The sequence below is a fragment of the Scyliorhinus canicula genome, chromosome 14 (genome assembly GCF_902713615.1).
Source record: "Scyliorhinus canicula chromosome 14, sScyCan1.1, whole genome shotgun sequence".
Taxonomy (NCBI): Eukaryota; Metazoa; Chordata; class Chondrichthyes; order Carcharhiniformes; family Scyliorhinidae; genus Scyliorhinus; species Scyliorhinus canicula.
In genome coordinates this window covers 4720423-4735128 of record NC_052159.1, presented here as the reverse complement: position 1 = coordinate 4735128, position 14706 = coordinate 4720423, and the positions used below count along the sequence as shown (strand labels likewise).

The following is a 14706-nucleotide window of genomic DNA, read 5'->3' as shown; positions in this document are numbered from 1 at the left end:
TGTACTGGCACAGGCCGATTTCTTCCAAAACTGGGCTAATCAGTGGAATAATATGAAGCTCAGTTTCTTGCCCGTTGGCTACCTCACACGCTATTAACCAAAAACAGCCCCTGTCATCTTGATAATGGTGGTTTCCAGGGGCAGCACGGCGGCGCAGTGGTTAGCACTGCTGCCTCACAGCTCCGAGGACCCGGGTTCAATCCCAGTCCCGAGTCCGTGTGCAGTTTGCACATTCTCCCCGTGTCTGCATGGGTCTCACCCCCACAAACACAAAGATGTGCAGGGTAGGTGGATTGGCTAATGCTAAATTGCCCCTTGATTGGAAAAAAATAGGTACACTAAAACAATTTTCAAAAGATAATGGTGGTTTGTGAACAAACAACAAATGTAGTTTTTTTTTCATGTAAAAGGGCTTCTCCGCTGTGGAAAAACAGGAAATTGGTTCCTACGTAAAAGCAAATTACTGCGGATGCTGGAATCTGAAACAAAAACAGAAAATACTGGACAATCCCCGCAGGTCTGAAAGCATCTGTGGAGAGAGAAGGGAGGCAATGTTGAGTCTGGAAACTTTGACAAAGAGTCATCCAGACTCGAAACATTAGCTCCCTTCTCTCTCCGCAGAGGTTTGATACTAGAATCGTTAAATATTGCCAGAAACAGCTATTGCACCCAGGAGCTTATATTACCTTTATAATAGGCTGCCTGGTTAAAACAAATGGATAGAAGTATTCTCCTGATATAGATACAGACCTACGTACACCTCTTTCCCGCGCCCCCCCTCCCGGGCTGCCAATAGAAAAATATCCCCACATTGATCCTAATAACCACAGACATGACAAAGTGAGATCCAACTCTCCAGGAAACGCACAGGATTGGCCATTCCAGAATCCCACCCACATGTTAAAATGGACAGTCAGGAGTTACTCCAGGGTGACAAACATTAGACCCACTCTCTCACTTAACAGGTGGTGGGCTTTACTTTTACACAGTGCATGTCACATCCTCAGGACAGGGTGTGACAATCAATGAATTACTTTTGAAGCCTATTCAATGTGATAAATACACAGTAAGATCCCACAAACAGCAATGAGATAAATAACCAGCTAATTTGTTTCAGAGGTGTTGGAAGAGGGCTATATAATAATCTTTATTGTCACAAGTAGGCTTACATTAACACTGCAATGAAGTTACTGTGAAAAGCCCCTAGTTGCCACACTCCAGCGCCTGTTCGGGTACACAGAGGGAGAATTCAGAATGTCCAATTTGCCCAACAGCACGTCTTTCAGGACTTGTGGGAGGAAACCAGAGCACCCGGAGGAAACCCACGCACACACGGGGAGAACGTGCAGACTCCGCACAGACAGTGACCCAAGCCGGGAATCGAACCCGGGACCCTAGCGCTGTGAAGCAATGGTGCTAACCACTATGCTACCGTACTGCCCACGTACATTGAACAGTGGGAGAACTCTTTGCTCTTCCCAAAAACCATCATGTGATTTTCCAACAGCCACTGGCACTTCATCTGAAGCACAGCACCTGCAGGAATGCAAAACAGTACCACACGGAGCTTAAACCTGGATAGCAGAGTAACACGCAACGGCGATTTGGAAAACGGAGCTTGACAATTACGTACTGACAAACACTTGCTCAGAAACATGCATAGAAAATTGAAGGAGGAGGAGGCCATTCGGCCCTTCGAGCCTGATCTGCCATTCATTATCATGTCTGATCATCAAGTTCAATACCCTGATCCCGCCTTCCCCCCATATCCCTTTATCCCCAAGATACTTGTTCAAAGAGGTAGGTTTTAAGGATCATCCCCTCTAAACAGCATGTTTTATTTCAAAATTAGCATTTTCAAAACGCTCCATGGTCTCACCCCTCCATATCTTAAAATACCCGAAACTCTGGAATTCCCTCCCTAAACCTCAATCTCTGTCTCTGCTCCTGGTGGATGATCCTTAAAACCTACCTCTTTGAACAAATAGTTGGTCACCTGCCCTGATATTGCTTTATTCGGATTAGTGTCAAATTTTGCTTTTCTGTTAACGACGCTATGCGAATACAAATTGTTGTGTTACAGAGCTTACATTCAGCATTAAATTGAAACATAATTTGAGCCAGAAATTAGGTTTTGTGCTGATGCTCTTAAACTGCTCCCAGCAACAGCGACAGGTCAACAGTGACTAAAGCCACGGCTAAACATTTCAAAGAACATTGCGACACTCCAGACAGTCAAATAGAATAGAGTAAGTAACAAGATTCCCTGGCAGTGTGGGGTGTTGTGGGCCAGGGATTAGATAATCCCAAAGTGTATCATGGAGATCACCTGACCCACGACTTTTAATAGATTGTGATTATGGGGAGCACACGGCCCACTCTACAGGTGTCGTAAAGCAGAAAGGGAAAAGTATTTTTAAAGCAAAACAATGTTTATTCTATGAACTCATGTTAACCTTTTTAACCCTTTGGGGGCCTCACGGTAGCATGGTGGTTAGCATCAATGCTTCACAGCTCCAGGGTCCCAGGTTCGATTCCCGGCTGGGTCACTGTCTGTGTGGAGTCTGCACGTCCTCCCAGTGTGCGCGTGGGTTTCCTCCGGGTGCTCCGGTTTCCTCCCACAGTCCAAAGATGTGCGGGTTAGGTGGATTGGCCGTGCTAAATTGCCCGTAGTGTAAGGTTAATGGGGGGGATTGTTGGGTTACGGGTATACGGGTTACGTGGGTTTAAGTAGGGTGATCATTGCTCGGCACAACATCGAGGGCCGAAGGGCCTGTTCTGTGCTGTTCTATGTTCTAAAACATACAGTGAACATCTTAGCAACCATTAATTCAAATACAACCCCCAAAGAATACAACTCTAAGTAATCCTTAATAACTTCCCAAATAACATCCAGACAAAAGAAACACCTTTTAACAGAAGCACATTAGGTTTACCTTCACTACTGAGTACATTTATAATTCTGAATTCACCAAATGATCAAGAGATAGTCTTTTCATGGCAGAGAACACAACAGTACAGCTGCTCTGTCTGGCTTCAGCTCCAACACTGAAAACGAAACTATAAAGCACCCTGCAGCAAACAGCCTAAAACAAAAGTAAAAAGCTGACAGACAGCCCAGCTCCACCCACTCTCTGACATCACTGCAGTAGTAAACACCCATTGCTTAAAGGTACTCACTACAGATTTATATACACACCCATTTATAAACACCCCTTTCTTAAAGGTACTCTCACATGACAGGGGGCATTAACCAGAGGATATAGAGGATGAGTCAGAGTACAGGATAGTAAACCTAGTGACATGGTGCAATGACAACAATCTCTCCCTCAGCAAACCTAAAGAGCCGGTCATTGACTTCAGGAAGCCAAGTGTCGTACACACCCCTGTCTGTATCAATGGTGCCGAGGTGGAGATGGTCGACAGCTTCAGATTCCTAGGTGTGCACGTCACCAAGAATCTGTCCTGGTCCACCCACATCGACACTACGACCAAGAAAGCACAACAGCGCTTATGCTCCCTCAGGAAACTATGGAAATTCGGCATGTCCGCAGCGATCTTACCAACCTTTACAGACGCATCATAGAAAGCATCCTATATGAATGCTTCACAGCCTGGTATGGCAGCTGCTCGGCCCAAGACCGTCAGAAACTTCAGAGAGTTGTGATCACAGCTTAGTCCATCACCCAAACCCGCCTCCCATCCATTGACTCTGTCTACACCTCCTGCTGCCTTGGGAAAGCAGGCAGCATAATCAAAGACCCTGCACACCCGGGTTATTCTCTCTTCCATCGGGCATAATGTACAAGTCTGAGAACACGCACTAATAGATTCAAGAAATGCTTCTTCCCCACTGTTACCAGGCTCCTGAACGGCCTCTTATGGACTTAACTGATCACTTCACACATCTTCATGTGCTTCACCCGATGTCTATGTATTTACATTGTATGTTTATCATCTGTCCTAAGTTTTCAACCTGATTCTGAACTACACCATATCTTATGTCCTTTTCCTAGTTGGTGGGAAAAAAATTACATTTACACAGCACCCAACACATCCACAGGACAACCAAAGGCACTTCAATGCCAATGAGTTATTCCTGAAGTTGCTTTTGTAGGAAAGCACTGCAGTCAATTCATGCTCAGCAAAATCCCACAGATATAAAGTGAATGCGCAGTTAATTTGCTTTTTTGGTGGTTTGGTTGAGTGAAAAATATTGCAAATTTTGGCAGAATCATTCCTGCTCTGCTTCAGATCATGCTGCAGGACCTTTTATAGCCATTTGAATATGGAGTCTACAGCAAGCTTACAAGTCGGGGGGGGGGGGGGGTTAGCTATGGCTCATTAGTAACACACCCACCTTGGAAACAGTTGGCCTCATGTTCAGCATTTACTCTTGGCACAGGAATACAAAATCCAGGATGACGCTGCTGAAGGCGTGCTCATAATCGGTCAGGTGTATCTTAATGCCATCTTTTGTGCCTCAACTCCACTCTCCCAACCTGTCCCCACATTCCTTAATTCCCTCAGTATCCAAAAGTTTATTGATCTCGAGTGTCTACAATGCTCGGAGATTCACAATCCTCCGAGTGAAGAAATTTCTCCCCATCTCAGTCCTAAATGGCCTATCCTCACATTGAGAGATTGCGACCGCTAGTTCCGGACTCCGGAAACATTTCATCCACATTGTCAAACCCTTCAAGAATTTAAACGTTTCAAATTATATCACACCTCATTCTCTGAAACTCTGGGGAATACAATTTACTCAATTTCTCTTCATAGGTAAACTAGTCATCAATCAAGTGAACATTTGTCACACTCACGCCAAAGCAAGTATATCTTGCTCAAGGAAGGAGAGAAAACTGTATACAGTATTCCAGACACTCAGAACCTCTGCTAAACAGGAGGCGGAGTGGATTTTCTTTGTTAAATCAATACCTGCGCACAAATCTGCTGAAATAGTTTACAATCCAGTGCCAACTGTCTCTCTTCTTTACTGATACTGATGTGCATTGAGTGTTTGCACAGTAGCAGTCACTTCACAGCGCCAGGGACCCAGGTTTGATTCCCAGCTGGCTCGCTGTCTGTGCAGAGTCTGCAACACTAAATAATTACAATCAATGTTAGCAACCAGAACACAACAGAAAGTGGAATTTGCCAATCAGAAGAGTACCTTTAACAAGTGGCACAGTGGTTAGCACTCTGTCTCACAGCTCCAGGGGCCAGTGCAGACTCGATGGGCCGAATGGCCTCCTTCTGCACTGTAAATGCTATGATTCTAATTGATGATAGTTTCATGGTCACAAATTTGATTGAATTTTTTGAGGCAGTGATCAGGTGTGTAGATGAGGATAGTGCAGTTGAAGTAGATTGTATGGATTTTAGTAAAAAGGTCCCACATGAGACACTGATAAAGCACATGGGACCAAGGTAACTTGGGTCCAAAACTGGCTTAATGGTAGGAGACAAAGGGTGGTGGTAGAAAGCTGTTTGTGTGACTGGAGGTCAGTGCCCAGTGGCATACCACAGGGATCAGGGATAGGTCCCCAATTGTTCGAATAACCGATATAGACGAGAATGTGTGGGATGATAAGTAAGTTTGCAGATGACATGAAGATTGGCTACATGGTTAATAGCGACGATGAAGGTCTTAGGTTGCAGGAAGATAGATGGGCTGGGCAGATCAGTGACAGATGGACTTTAACCCTGAAAAGTGCGAGGTGGTGCGCTTTGGAAGGAGTAACACATCAAGACATTAGGAAGCTCAAAGGAACAAAGGGGTCTTGGGGTGCTGGTCCACAGATTCCTGAAGGCAGCAGGATGGGTTAACAGGGTAGTTAAGAAGGCATATGGGACACTTGCCTGCATCAGTCATGGCATAGATTAGAGGAGCAGAGGTTATGTTAGAGCTGTACAAAACCTTGGTTAGGCTACAGCTAGAGTACTGTGTGCAGTTCTGGTCGCCTCAGTATAGGAAGGATGTGATTGCACTGGAGAGGGTGCAGAAGAGATTCACCAGGATGTTGCCTGGGATGGAGTGTTGAGTTATGGAGAGATGCTGGATAGGTTCAGGTTGTTTTCTTTAGAGGGAAGGCGGAGGGGGGACCTGATTGAGTTCCCTCTGAGTAAAAAGAAAGTTAGTTATTGAAGTACAAGAGCAAGAAGGTTACGTTGAACTTGCATAAGACATAGGAGCAGAATTAGGCCGCTCGGCCCATCGAGTCTGCTCCGCCATTCAATCATGGCTGATATAAGGCACAAATTCAACCTCAGCTGGAGTAGTGTGTCAGTTTTGGACACGGCAGTTTAGGAAGGATGTGAAGACAATGGAGAGAATACAGAAAAGATTATTGAGAATAGTTCCGGGAATGAGGAACTTCAGTTATGAAGACAGATTGGAGAAACTTTAGTCTGGAATTCACTGCCTTAAAGGGTGGTTGAAAAGGAAGAAATGTTCAGGGATATGGTAATAATCATAATCTTTATTATTGTCACGTAGGCTTACATTAACACTGCAATGAAGTTACTGTGAAAATGCCCTAGTTGCCACAGTCCAGCGCCTGTTCGGGTACACAGAGGGAGAATTCAGGATGTCCAATTCGCCTAACAGCACGTCTTTCGGGACTTGTGGGAGGAAACCGGAGCACCCGGAGGAAACCCACGCAGACACGGGGAGAACGTGCAGACCCCGCACAGACAGTGATTCAAGCCGGGAATTAAACCCGGGTCCCTGCTAACCACTGTGAAGACGGGGTAATGGCACTAAATGAATTGCTGCTCGTTCAAAGACCCAATGCAGACACTGGGCCAAATGACCTCTTCCTGAACTGTAGCAATTCTGCAGGTGTCTGTGAACCTCTCTCCCGCGCTCTCTAGGGAAGAATACTCTGCAGACTCTTGACCCTCAGAGAAAAGAATTCTCATTTCGGCCTTAAACGAGAGATCCCTCATCTCCTGTGCCTTACTCAGCCACAGGCTTCTCCACTCTGTCCGTTAGTGAAGCGAGGGAGGGAAAATGTTTGAACTTAGTATTTCAGAATCATAGGATGGTTAGAGCGCAGGAGGAGGCCATTTGGATCATCAATTCTGTCCTGGCCCTCAGTCCCACTGTTCTACCTTTTATCCATAGCCGTGTAAATGCTGCATCTAACGTCCCTTGGTTTTTTCCCCTTTATTCTTTCATGGGATGTGGGCATCACTGGTAAAGCTCATATCCCAAATTGCCCTTGGAATGGACATTTCAGAAGATAGTTAAGAGTAAACCACGTCACACGAGTGTTTGATTAAGGGTGACAGATTTCCTCCCCAAAGGACATTTGTGAACGAAATGGGTTTTTACAATAATCAAATAGTTTCATGTTCACCATTAGGAACATACGATAGAGAGGTAGGCCATTCTGCCCCTTGAGCCTTCTTCACCATTCATAGCTGACCTGCTTGTGTTGAGTTCCACGTTCCCTTCTACCCCCAATAACCATTGGTTATCTTATCGGACAAATATTCAACAACCCTATCTTTAAGCATAGTCGTGCAATTTTCAGACAAAGAATTTCTCTTCACATTTAAAAAACAATATTCCTTTTGCAGAGTTACAAAGCTAACGTACAGAGTGGACAGGGCAAGCCCTTATTTCATCTCCTTGCTTGCTCCAAAAACAAATTCAAAGCCAAATTGAATGGTCCCCACAAGAGAGGCACACGAGATCCAAGCTGACAAGTTGGCTGGACGGCTGGTCCGTGATGCAGAGCGACACTGATAGCAGGGGTTAAATTTCCATACCAGCTGAGGATAACCATGAAGGTTTTCTCAATCTTGCCCCTCGCTTGAGGTATAGTGACCCTCAGGTTAAATCATTACCAGTCAGCTCTCTCTCGCTCAAAAGGGGGAGAGCTGCCTCTAGTCTTCTGGGACTGCGGCAACATTTCTGTTTAAACTTGAACCTACACTTGATATTATTTTAAACACTAAGAAGCGATTTTGGAAATTATACTAATCTCTGTGGCAGAGGCAACACGGCGGCACAGTGGTTAGCACAGGCACTGCTGCCTCAGCTCCAGGGGCCCGGGTTCAATTCCGGCCTCGGGTGACTGTCCGTGTGGAGTCTACACGTTCTCCCTGTTTCTTTGCTGGTTTCCTCCGGGTGCTCCGTTTCCTCCCACAGTCCAAAAATGTGCAGGTTTGGTGGGGTTTCAGGGATAGGGTGGCTGAGTTGCCCTAGGTTTCAGAGGGTCCTGCAGAGACTCAATGGGACGAATGGCCGCCTTCTGCAATGTATGGATTCGATGGATTCTACAAAGGGCGACCAGTAGCTTTAAACCAGTGGTGCCTGGTCCTGGGCTCACCCAGGAGGAAACATCCTTTCCAGATTTTATTACTTGAATTTAAATCCCGAAAGCTGCTGGTGGGGTTCAAAGCAGCACCCGGGGGAGGGGGCAGAGCCTTTCCACCACTTTCTCCAGGGCGCCCAGAGCCTCCACCAACCGGGGGGGGGGGGGGGGGGGGCTGAGCCTCGGGGTGGCTGATCCCTGGTTCCCCCGCCCCGGGGGGGTGCCTGAGCCTCGGGGTGGCTGGTCCCTGATTCCCCCGCCCCGGTGGGGGTGCCTGAGCCTTGGGGTGGCTGATCCCTGGTTCCCCCGCCCCGGGGGGTGCCTGAGCCTCGGGGTGGCTGATCCCTGGTTCCCCCGCCCCGGGGGGGTGCCTGAGCCTCGGGGTGGCTGGTCCCTGGTTCCCCCGCCCCGGGGGGGGGGGGTGCCTGAGCCTCGGGGTGGCTGATCCCTGGTTCCCCCGCCCCGGGGGGTGCCTGAGCCTCGGGGTGATTGGACCCTGGTTCCCCCGCCCCGGGTCAGTCAGACCGGGGGGGCACTGTCTGTACAGAAGGAAAGCTGAAATCCAGGCTCAGCCCGAGGACATCCCGCTCTTACCGGCTCGTCCTCGTCCTCCAGCCGGTGCGGGGCTCCGTGCGGCCCGCCGTGCGAGCCGGGCCTGTGCAGCTCCAACACCGCCGCCATCTTGAGCCTGGTAACCAAGACGGCCGCCTCCCATTGGCTGGGCGGATCCGGCCAATCGGCGCCCTCCATGCTCCGCGGGTACAGGGGTGGGGGGGGTGGGGCGATCGCCTGATTGACGTCATGCCAGCGGCCCCGCCCACTCTCAGCCCCGCCCACTCTGTCACGTGTTGCCAGCCCTCCCGGGTTACATAGAATTTACAGTGCCGCAGAAGGAGGCCATTCGGCCCATCGAGTCTGCACCAGCTCTTGGAAAGAGCACCCTACCCAAGGTCAACACCTCCACCCTATCCCCATAACCCAGTAACCCCACCCAACACTAAGGGCAATTTTGGTCACTAAGGGCAATTTAGCATGGCCAATCCACCTAACCTGCACATCTTTGGGCTGTGGGAGGAAACCGGAGCACCCGGAGGAAACCCACGCAGACATGGGGAGGATGTACAGACTCCGCACAGACAGTGACCCAAACCGGTATCGAACCTGGGACCCTGGAGCTGTGAAGCGATTGTGCTATCCACAATGCTACCATGCTGCCCTGGAGTCTCCCAGAATTGGACTTTCCACCTTTTAGATATTTCTGGGAAACTCAAGGTTCAAATAGAATGACCGGCCCTACAACCTGAGGAGGTTTAAGATGTGTTGGGAAGATTGGTTCGATGTGGACTGCACTTGATGCAGTGTGGCAAGAGACAGACTTCTGACACTGGAGAAGATCCAACACAATTTTATTCAACGACATAACTAATATACATGCTCAGTTCTGGGTCGACACGATACTGAACTGACTGGAGATCTGGTACTAGCCTAACCCAACTTACTAACTACCGCATGGTGTTTGTACTGGCTAATGCTCACGAACTCTGACTGTCTCAGAGGCTGCATCCCGAGAGAGCGGGAAACCTAGTGCCCTCTGGCTTTATAGTGGCCGTGTCCTGTCTGGTGATTGGCTGTTCTGTTCTGTGTGCTTACTGGTCATCCTGTGTGTCAATCACTGCCTGTCTGCACTCCATTATTACATGGGGGATATTATGACATCTCCCCCATTTTTTTAAATAAATAAATATTAAGGTGTGTGTCTGTGTATGTATATGTGTATGTGCCTGACTATATACAAAAGGTGTCGAAATGAACGTATATACATAGGAAGGTGTCGATAGTGCAGATACATGGCAGCACGGTAGCATTGTGGATAGCGCAATTGCTTCACAGTTCCAGGGTCCCAGGTTCGATTCCCGGCTGGGTCACTGTCTGTGCAGTGTCTGCACATCCTCCCCGTGTGTGCGTGGGTTTCCTCCGGGTGCTCTGGTTTCCTCCCACAGTCCAAAGATGTGCAAGTTAGGTTGATTGGCCTTGCTAAACTGCCCCTTAGTATCCAAAGGTTAGGTGGGGATGGCGAGGGGGGGGGGTGCGTGGGATTGTGGGCCTGGGTAAATTGCTCATAGTGACCAAAATTGCCCTTAGTGTTGGGTGGGGTTACTGGGTTATGGGGATAGGGTGGAGGTGTTGACCTTAGGTAGGGTGCTCTTTCCAAGAGCTGGTGCAGACTCGATGGGCCGAATGGCCTCCTGCACTGTAAATTCTATGAAACGGTATTTACAGAGGTTAAATCTATGAGGTCACAAAATGTAGAAAAGTTCAGTCTCTAGATTTAGTCTTTGTGGTGGGCGACGAATTCTTGTTGACTGCCGCAGAGGTGGATCAGGGGCCGCCTGCACTTGGATAGGCAGGATCGCTGCCATCGCGGTGGTCGCAGGGGCCGGCAGGATTGTTGGTAGATCGGTGGCCTCATGGTAGGGTACGTCCGGAAGAAGCATCGTGGGCGGCGGGGCATCTCGGTCAGGTAGCGGGCGTGGAACTCTTCGCAGTGCCCGTTTGTTGCGCCGTAGCAGGGAGCCATCAGCCATGCAGACAAGGAACGATCTTGGGTAATTTGTGTCTTGACTTTTTATTTTTGTACTGTGCAATGTCATTTTTTCTATATGTCTAAAATACCTCAATAAAATTGTTTGGTTAAAAAAAAAGAAAGAGGCAGCAACTAAAGCCAGTAAGGTACTGGATAATAAACTCAATGTGACTAAGGGGAAGGGTTGGCAGGGAAGAGATGATGAACGCAAAGGGACAGGTGGTCTGAGGTGCATTCGTTTTAATGTGAGAAGTGTAGCAGGTAAGGCAGATGAATTTAGGGCTTGGATTAGTACCTGGGAATATGATGTTGTTGGTATTACTGAGACATGGTTGAGGGAAGGGCACGATTGGCAACTGAATATTCCAGGGTATAGATGCTTCAGGAGGGATAGAGAAGGAGGTAGAAGGGGTGGAGGAGTTGCATTACTAGTCAGAGATGATATCACAGCTGTGATTAAGGAGGGCACGATGGAGGATTTGAGCACTGAGGCAATGTGGGTAGAGCTAAGAAATAGGAAGGGTGCAGTAACATTGTTGGGACTTTACTACAGGCCTCCCAAAAGTGAGCATGAAGTAGAGGTACAAATATGTAGACAGATTATAGAAAAATGTAGGAGCAATAGGGTGGTCGTGATGGGAGATTTTAACTTCCCCAACATTGAATGGGACTCATGTAGTGTTGGAGGCGTAGATGGAGCAGAATTTGTAAAGAGCATCCAGGAGATTTTTTTAGAGCAGTATGTAAATAGTCCAACTCGGGAAGGGGCCATACTGGACCTGGTATTGGGGAATGATCCCGGGCAGGTAGTTGAAGTTTCAGTCGGTGATTACTTTGGGAATAGCAATCACAATTCCGTATGTTTTAGAATACTCATGGACAAAGACGAGAGTGGTCCTAAAGGAAGAGTGCTAAATTGGGGAAAGGCCAAATATAACAAAATTCGGCAGGAGCTAGGGAATGTGGATTGGGAGCAGTTGTTTAAGGGTAAATCCACATTTGAAATGTGGGAGTCTTTGAAGGAAAGGTTGATTAGAGTGTAGGACAGACATGTCCCTGTGAAAATGAGGGATAGAAATGGCAAGATTAGGGAACCATAGATAGCAAGTGAAATTGTGAGACTAGCTAAGATGAAAAAGGAAGCATCTAGGCGACTTAAAACTGGTGAAACTTTGGAGGAATATCGGGAAAGTGGGACAAATCTCAAACGCGCAATAAAGAGGGCTAAAAGGGGTTATGAAATATCTTTGGCTAACAGGGTTAAGGAAAATCCCAAAGCCTTTTATTCGTATGTAAGGAGCAAGAGGGTAACTAGAGAAAGGATTGGCCCACTCAAAGACAAAAGAGGGAATTTATGCGTGGAGTCAGAGGAAATGGATGAGATTCTTAATGAGTACTTTGCATCGGTATTCACCAAGGAGAGGGACATGGCGGATGTTGAGGTTAGGGATGGATGTTTAAATACTCTAGGTCAAGTCGGCATAAGGAAGGGGGAGGTTTTGGGTATTCTAAAAGGCATTTAGGTGGACAAGTCCCCAGGTCCAGATGGGATCTATCCTAGGTTATTGAGGGAAGCGAGGGACGAAATAGCTGGGGCCTTAACAGATATCTCTGCAGCACCTTTGAGCACGGGTGAGGTCCCGGAGAAGTGGAGAATTGTTAATGTTGTCCCTTTGTTTAAGAAGGGTAGCCGGGATAATCCAGGGAATTATAGACCTGTGAGCTTGATGTCAGTGGTAGGCAAACTGTTGGAGAAGATACTGAGGGATAGGATCTATTCACATTTGGAAGAAAATAGACTTATCAGTGATAGGCAGCATGGTTTTGTGCAGGGTAGGTCATGTCTTACAAACTATAGAATTCTTTGAGGAAGTGACAAAGTTAATTGATGAGTGAAGGGCTGTAGATGTCATATACATGGACTTCAGGAAGGCGTTTGATAAAGTTTCCCATGGCAGGTTGATGGAAAAGTGAAGTTGCATGGGGTTCAGGGTGTACTAGCTAGATGGATAAAGAACTGGCTGGGCAACAGGAGACAGAGAGTAGTGGTGGAAGGGAGTGTCTCAAAATAGAGAAGGGTGACTACTGGTGTTCCACAGGGATCCGTGCTCGGACCACTGTTGTTTGTGACATACATAAATGACCTGGGGGAAGGTATAGATGGTCTGATTAGCATGTTTGCAGATGATACTAAGATTGGTGGAGTTGCAGATAGTGAGGGGGACTGTCAGAGAATACAGCAAAATACAGATCGATTGGAGAGTTGGGCAGAGAAATGGCAGATGGATGAATCCAGACAAATGCGAGGTGATGCATTTTGGAAGATCCAATTCAAGAGCGGACTATACGGTCAATGGAAGAGTCCTGGGGAAAATTGATGTACAGAGAGATCTGGGAGTTCAGGTCCATTGTACACTGAAGGTGGCAACACAGGTCGATAGAGTAGTCAAGAAGGCATACAGCATGCTTGCCTTCATCCGTCGGGGTATTAAGTACAAGAGTCGGCAGGTCATGTTACAGTTGTATAGGACTTTGGTTAGGCCAAATTTGGAATACTGCGTGCAGTTCTGGTCGCCACATTACCAGAAGGATGTGGATGTTTTAGAGAGGGTGCAGAGGAGGTTCACCAGGATGTTGCCTGGTATGGAGGGTGCTAGCTATGAAGAAAGGTTGAGTAGATTAGGATTGTTTTCGTTTGAAAGATGGAGGTTGAGGGGGGACCTGATTGAGGTCTACAAAATTATGAGAGGTATGGACAGGGTGGATAGCAACAAGCTTTTTCCAAGAGTGGGGTGTCAATTACAAGGGGTCACGATTTCAAGGTGAGAGGGGGAAAGTTTAAGGGAGATGTGCATGGAAAGTTTTTTACGTAGAGGGTGGTGGGTGCCTGGAACGCTTTGCCAGCAGAGGTGGTAGAGGCGGGCACAATAGCATCATTTAAGATGCATCTAGATAGATATATGAACGGGCGGGGAACAGAGGGAAGTAGACCTTGGAAAATAGGTGACAGGTTTAGATAAAGGATCTGGATCGGCGTAGGCTGGGAGGGCTGAAGGGCCTGTTCCTGTGCTGTAATTTTATTTGTTCTTTGTTCTTTTGTAAATCAACTGCAGCAAATTAAACCTAAATCTATCTAGTAGATGGTAAACAAGGCTGCTATTGTGCGTTGGTATTGGAGGTGTGACGACTGGGAGATGTTAGGAAATTGGATCGAAGATGCAGTGGGCCATTTTGGGGTTAACAGTCTGAGGGTAAAACTGCAGGCAACGAGTCAGAGGTATACGTCCACACCTGGTCTCAGTTACATTGTCCCATTCAGACATCAACACGTTAATGGGAATAAACAGGATACCCCTGTTCAGCCGGGGTGATTCACTGAAGATCCACTGTCCTCCGGAACACTCTTGTCTGACAGCCATTAGCCCTTTATGGAGTCTGATGGCCTCTTTTGTCTGTAAATTGGAGGTAAGTTGCATATTCATAGCATGGCCCTGTTCTTTTCTGTAAATGGGGGTGGGTAATCAAAAGTCAAGATAGCAATGATGAGTTCAAGTCTGGTCACATCTGGAGAGAACCATCTTTGAAGGGCTGAGGGGCAGCACGGTGGCACAGTGGGTTAGCACTGCAGCCTCACGGTGCCGAGGTCCCAGGTTCGATCTCGGCTCTAGATCACTGTCCGTGTGGAGTTTGCACATTCTCCCCATGTTTGCGTGGGTTTCGCCTCCACATCCCAAAGATGTGCAGGTTAGGTGGATTGGCCACGCTAAATTGCTCCTTCATTGATAAAAAAATGAA

The 14706-nt window shown here is 47.5% G+C and overlaps 1 protein-coding gene across 1 annotated transcript in view; it reads right to left on the bottom strand.

The window, feature by feature from the left end:
• The window catches only part of LOC119977271 (RING finger protein 121), a 66329-nt gene extending 57294 nt beyond the window's left edge, over positions 1-9035 (bottom strand). The window contains exon 1 of the mRNA XM_038818011.1: positions 8922-9035. Coding sequence (XP_038673939.1) covers positions 8922-9008 — 87 coding nt within the window. The 5' untranslated portion in view covers positions 9009-9035. The remainder of the gene's footprint in view (positions 1-8921) is intronic.
• Positions 9036-14706: the final 5671 nt, after the last annotated feature.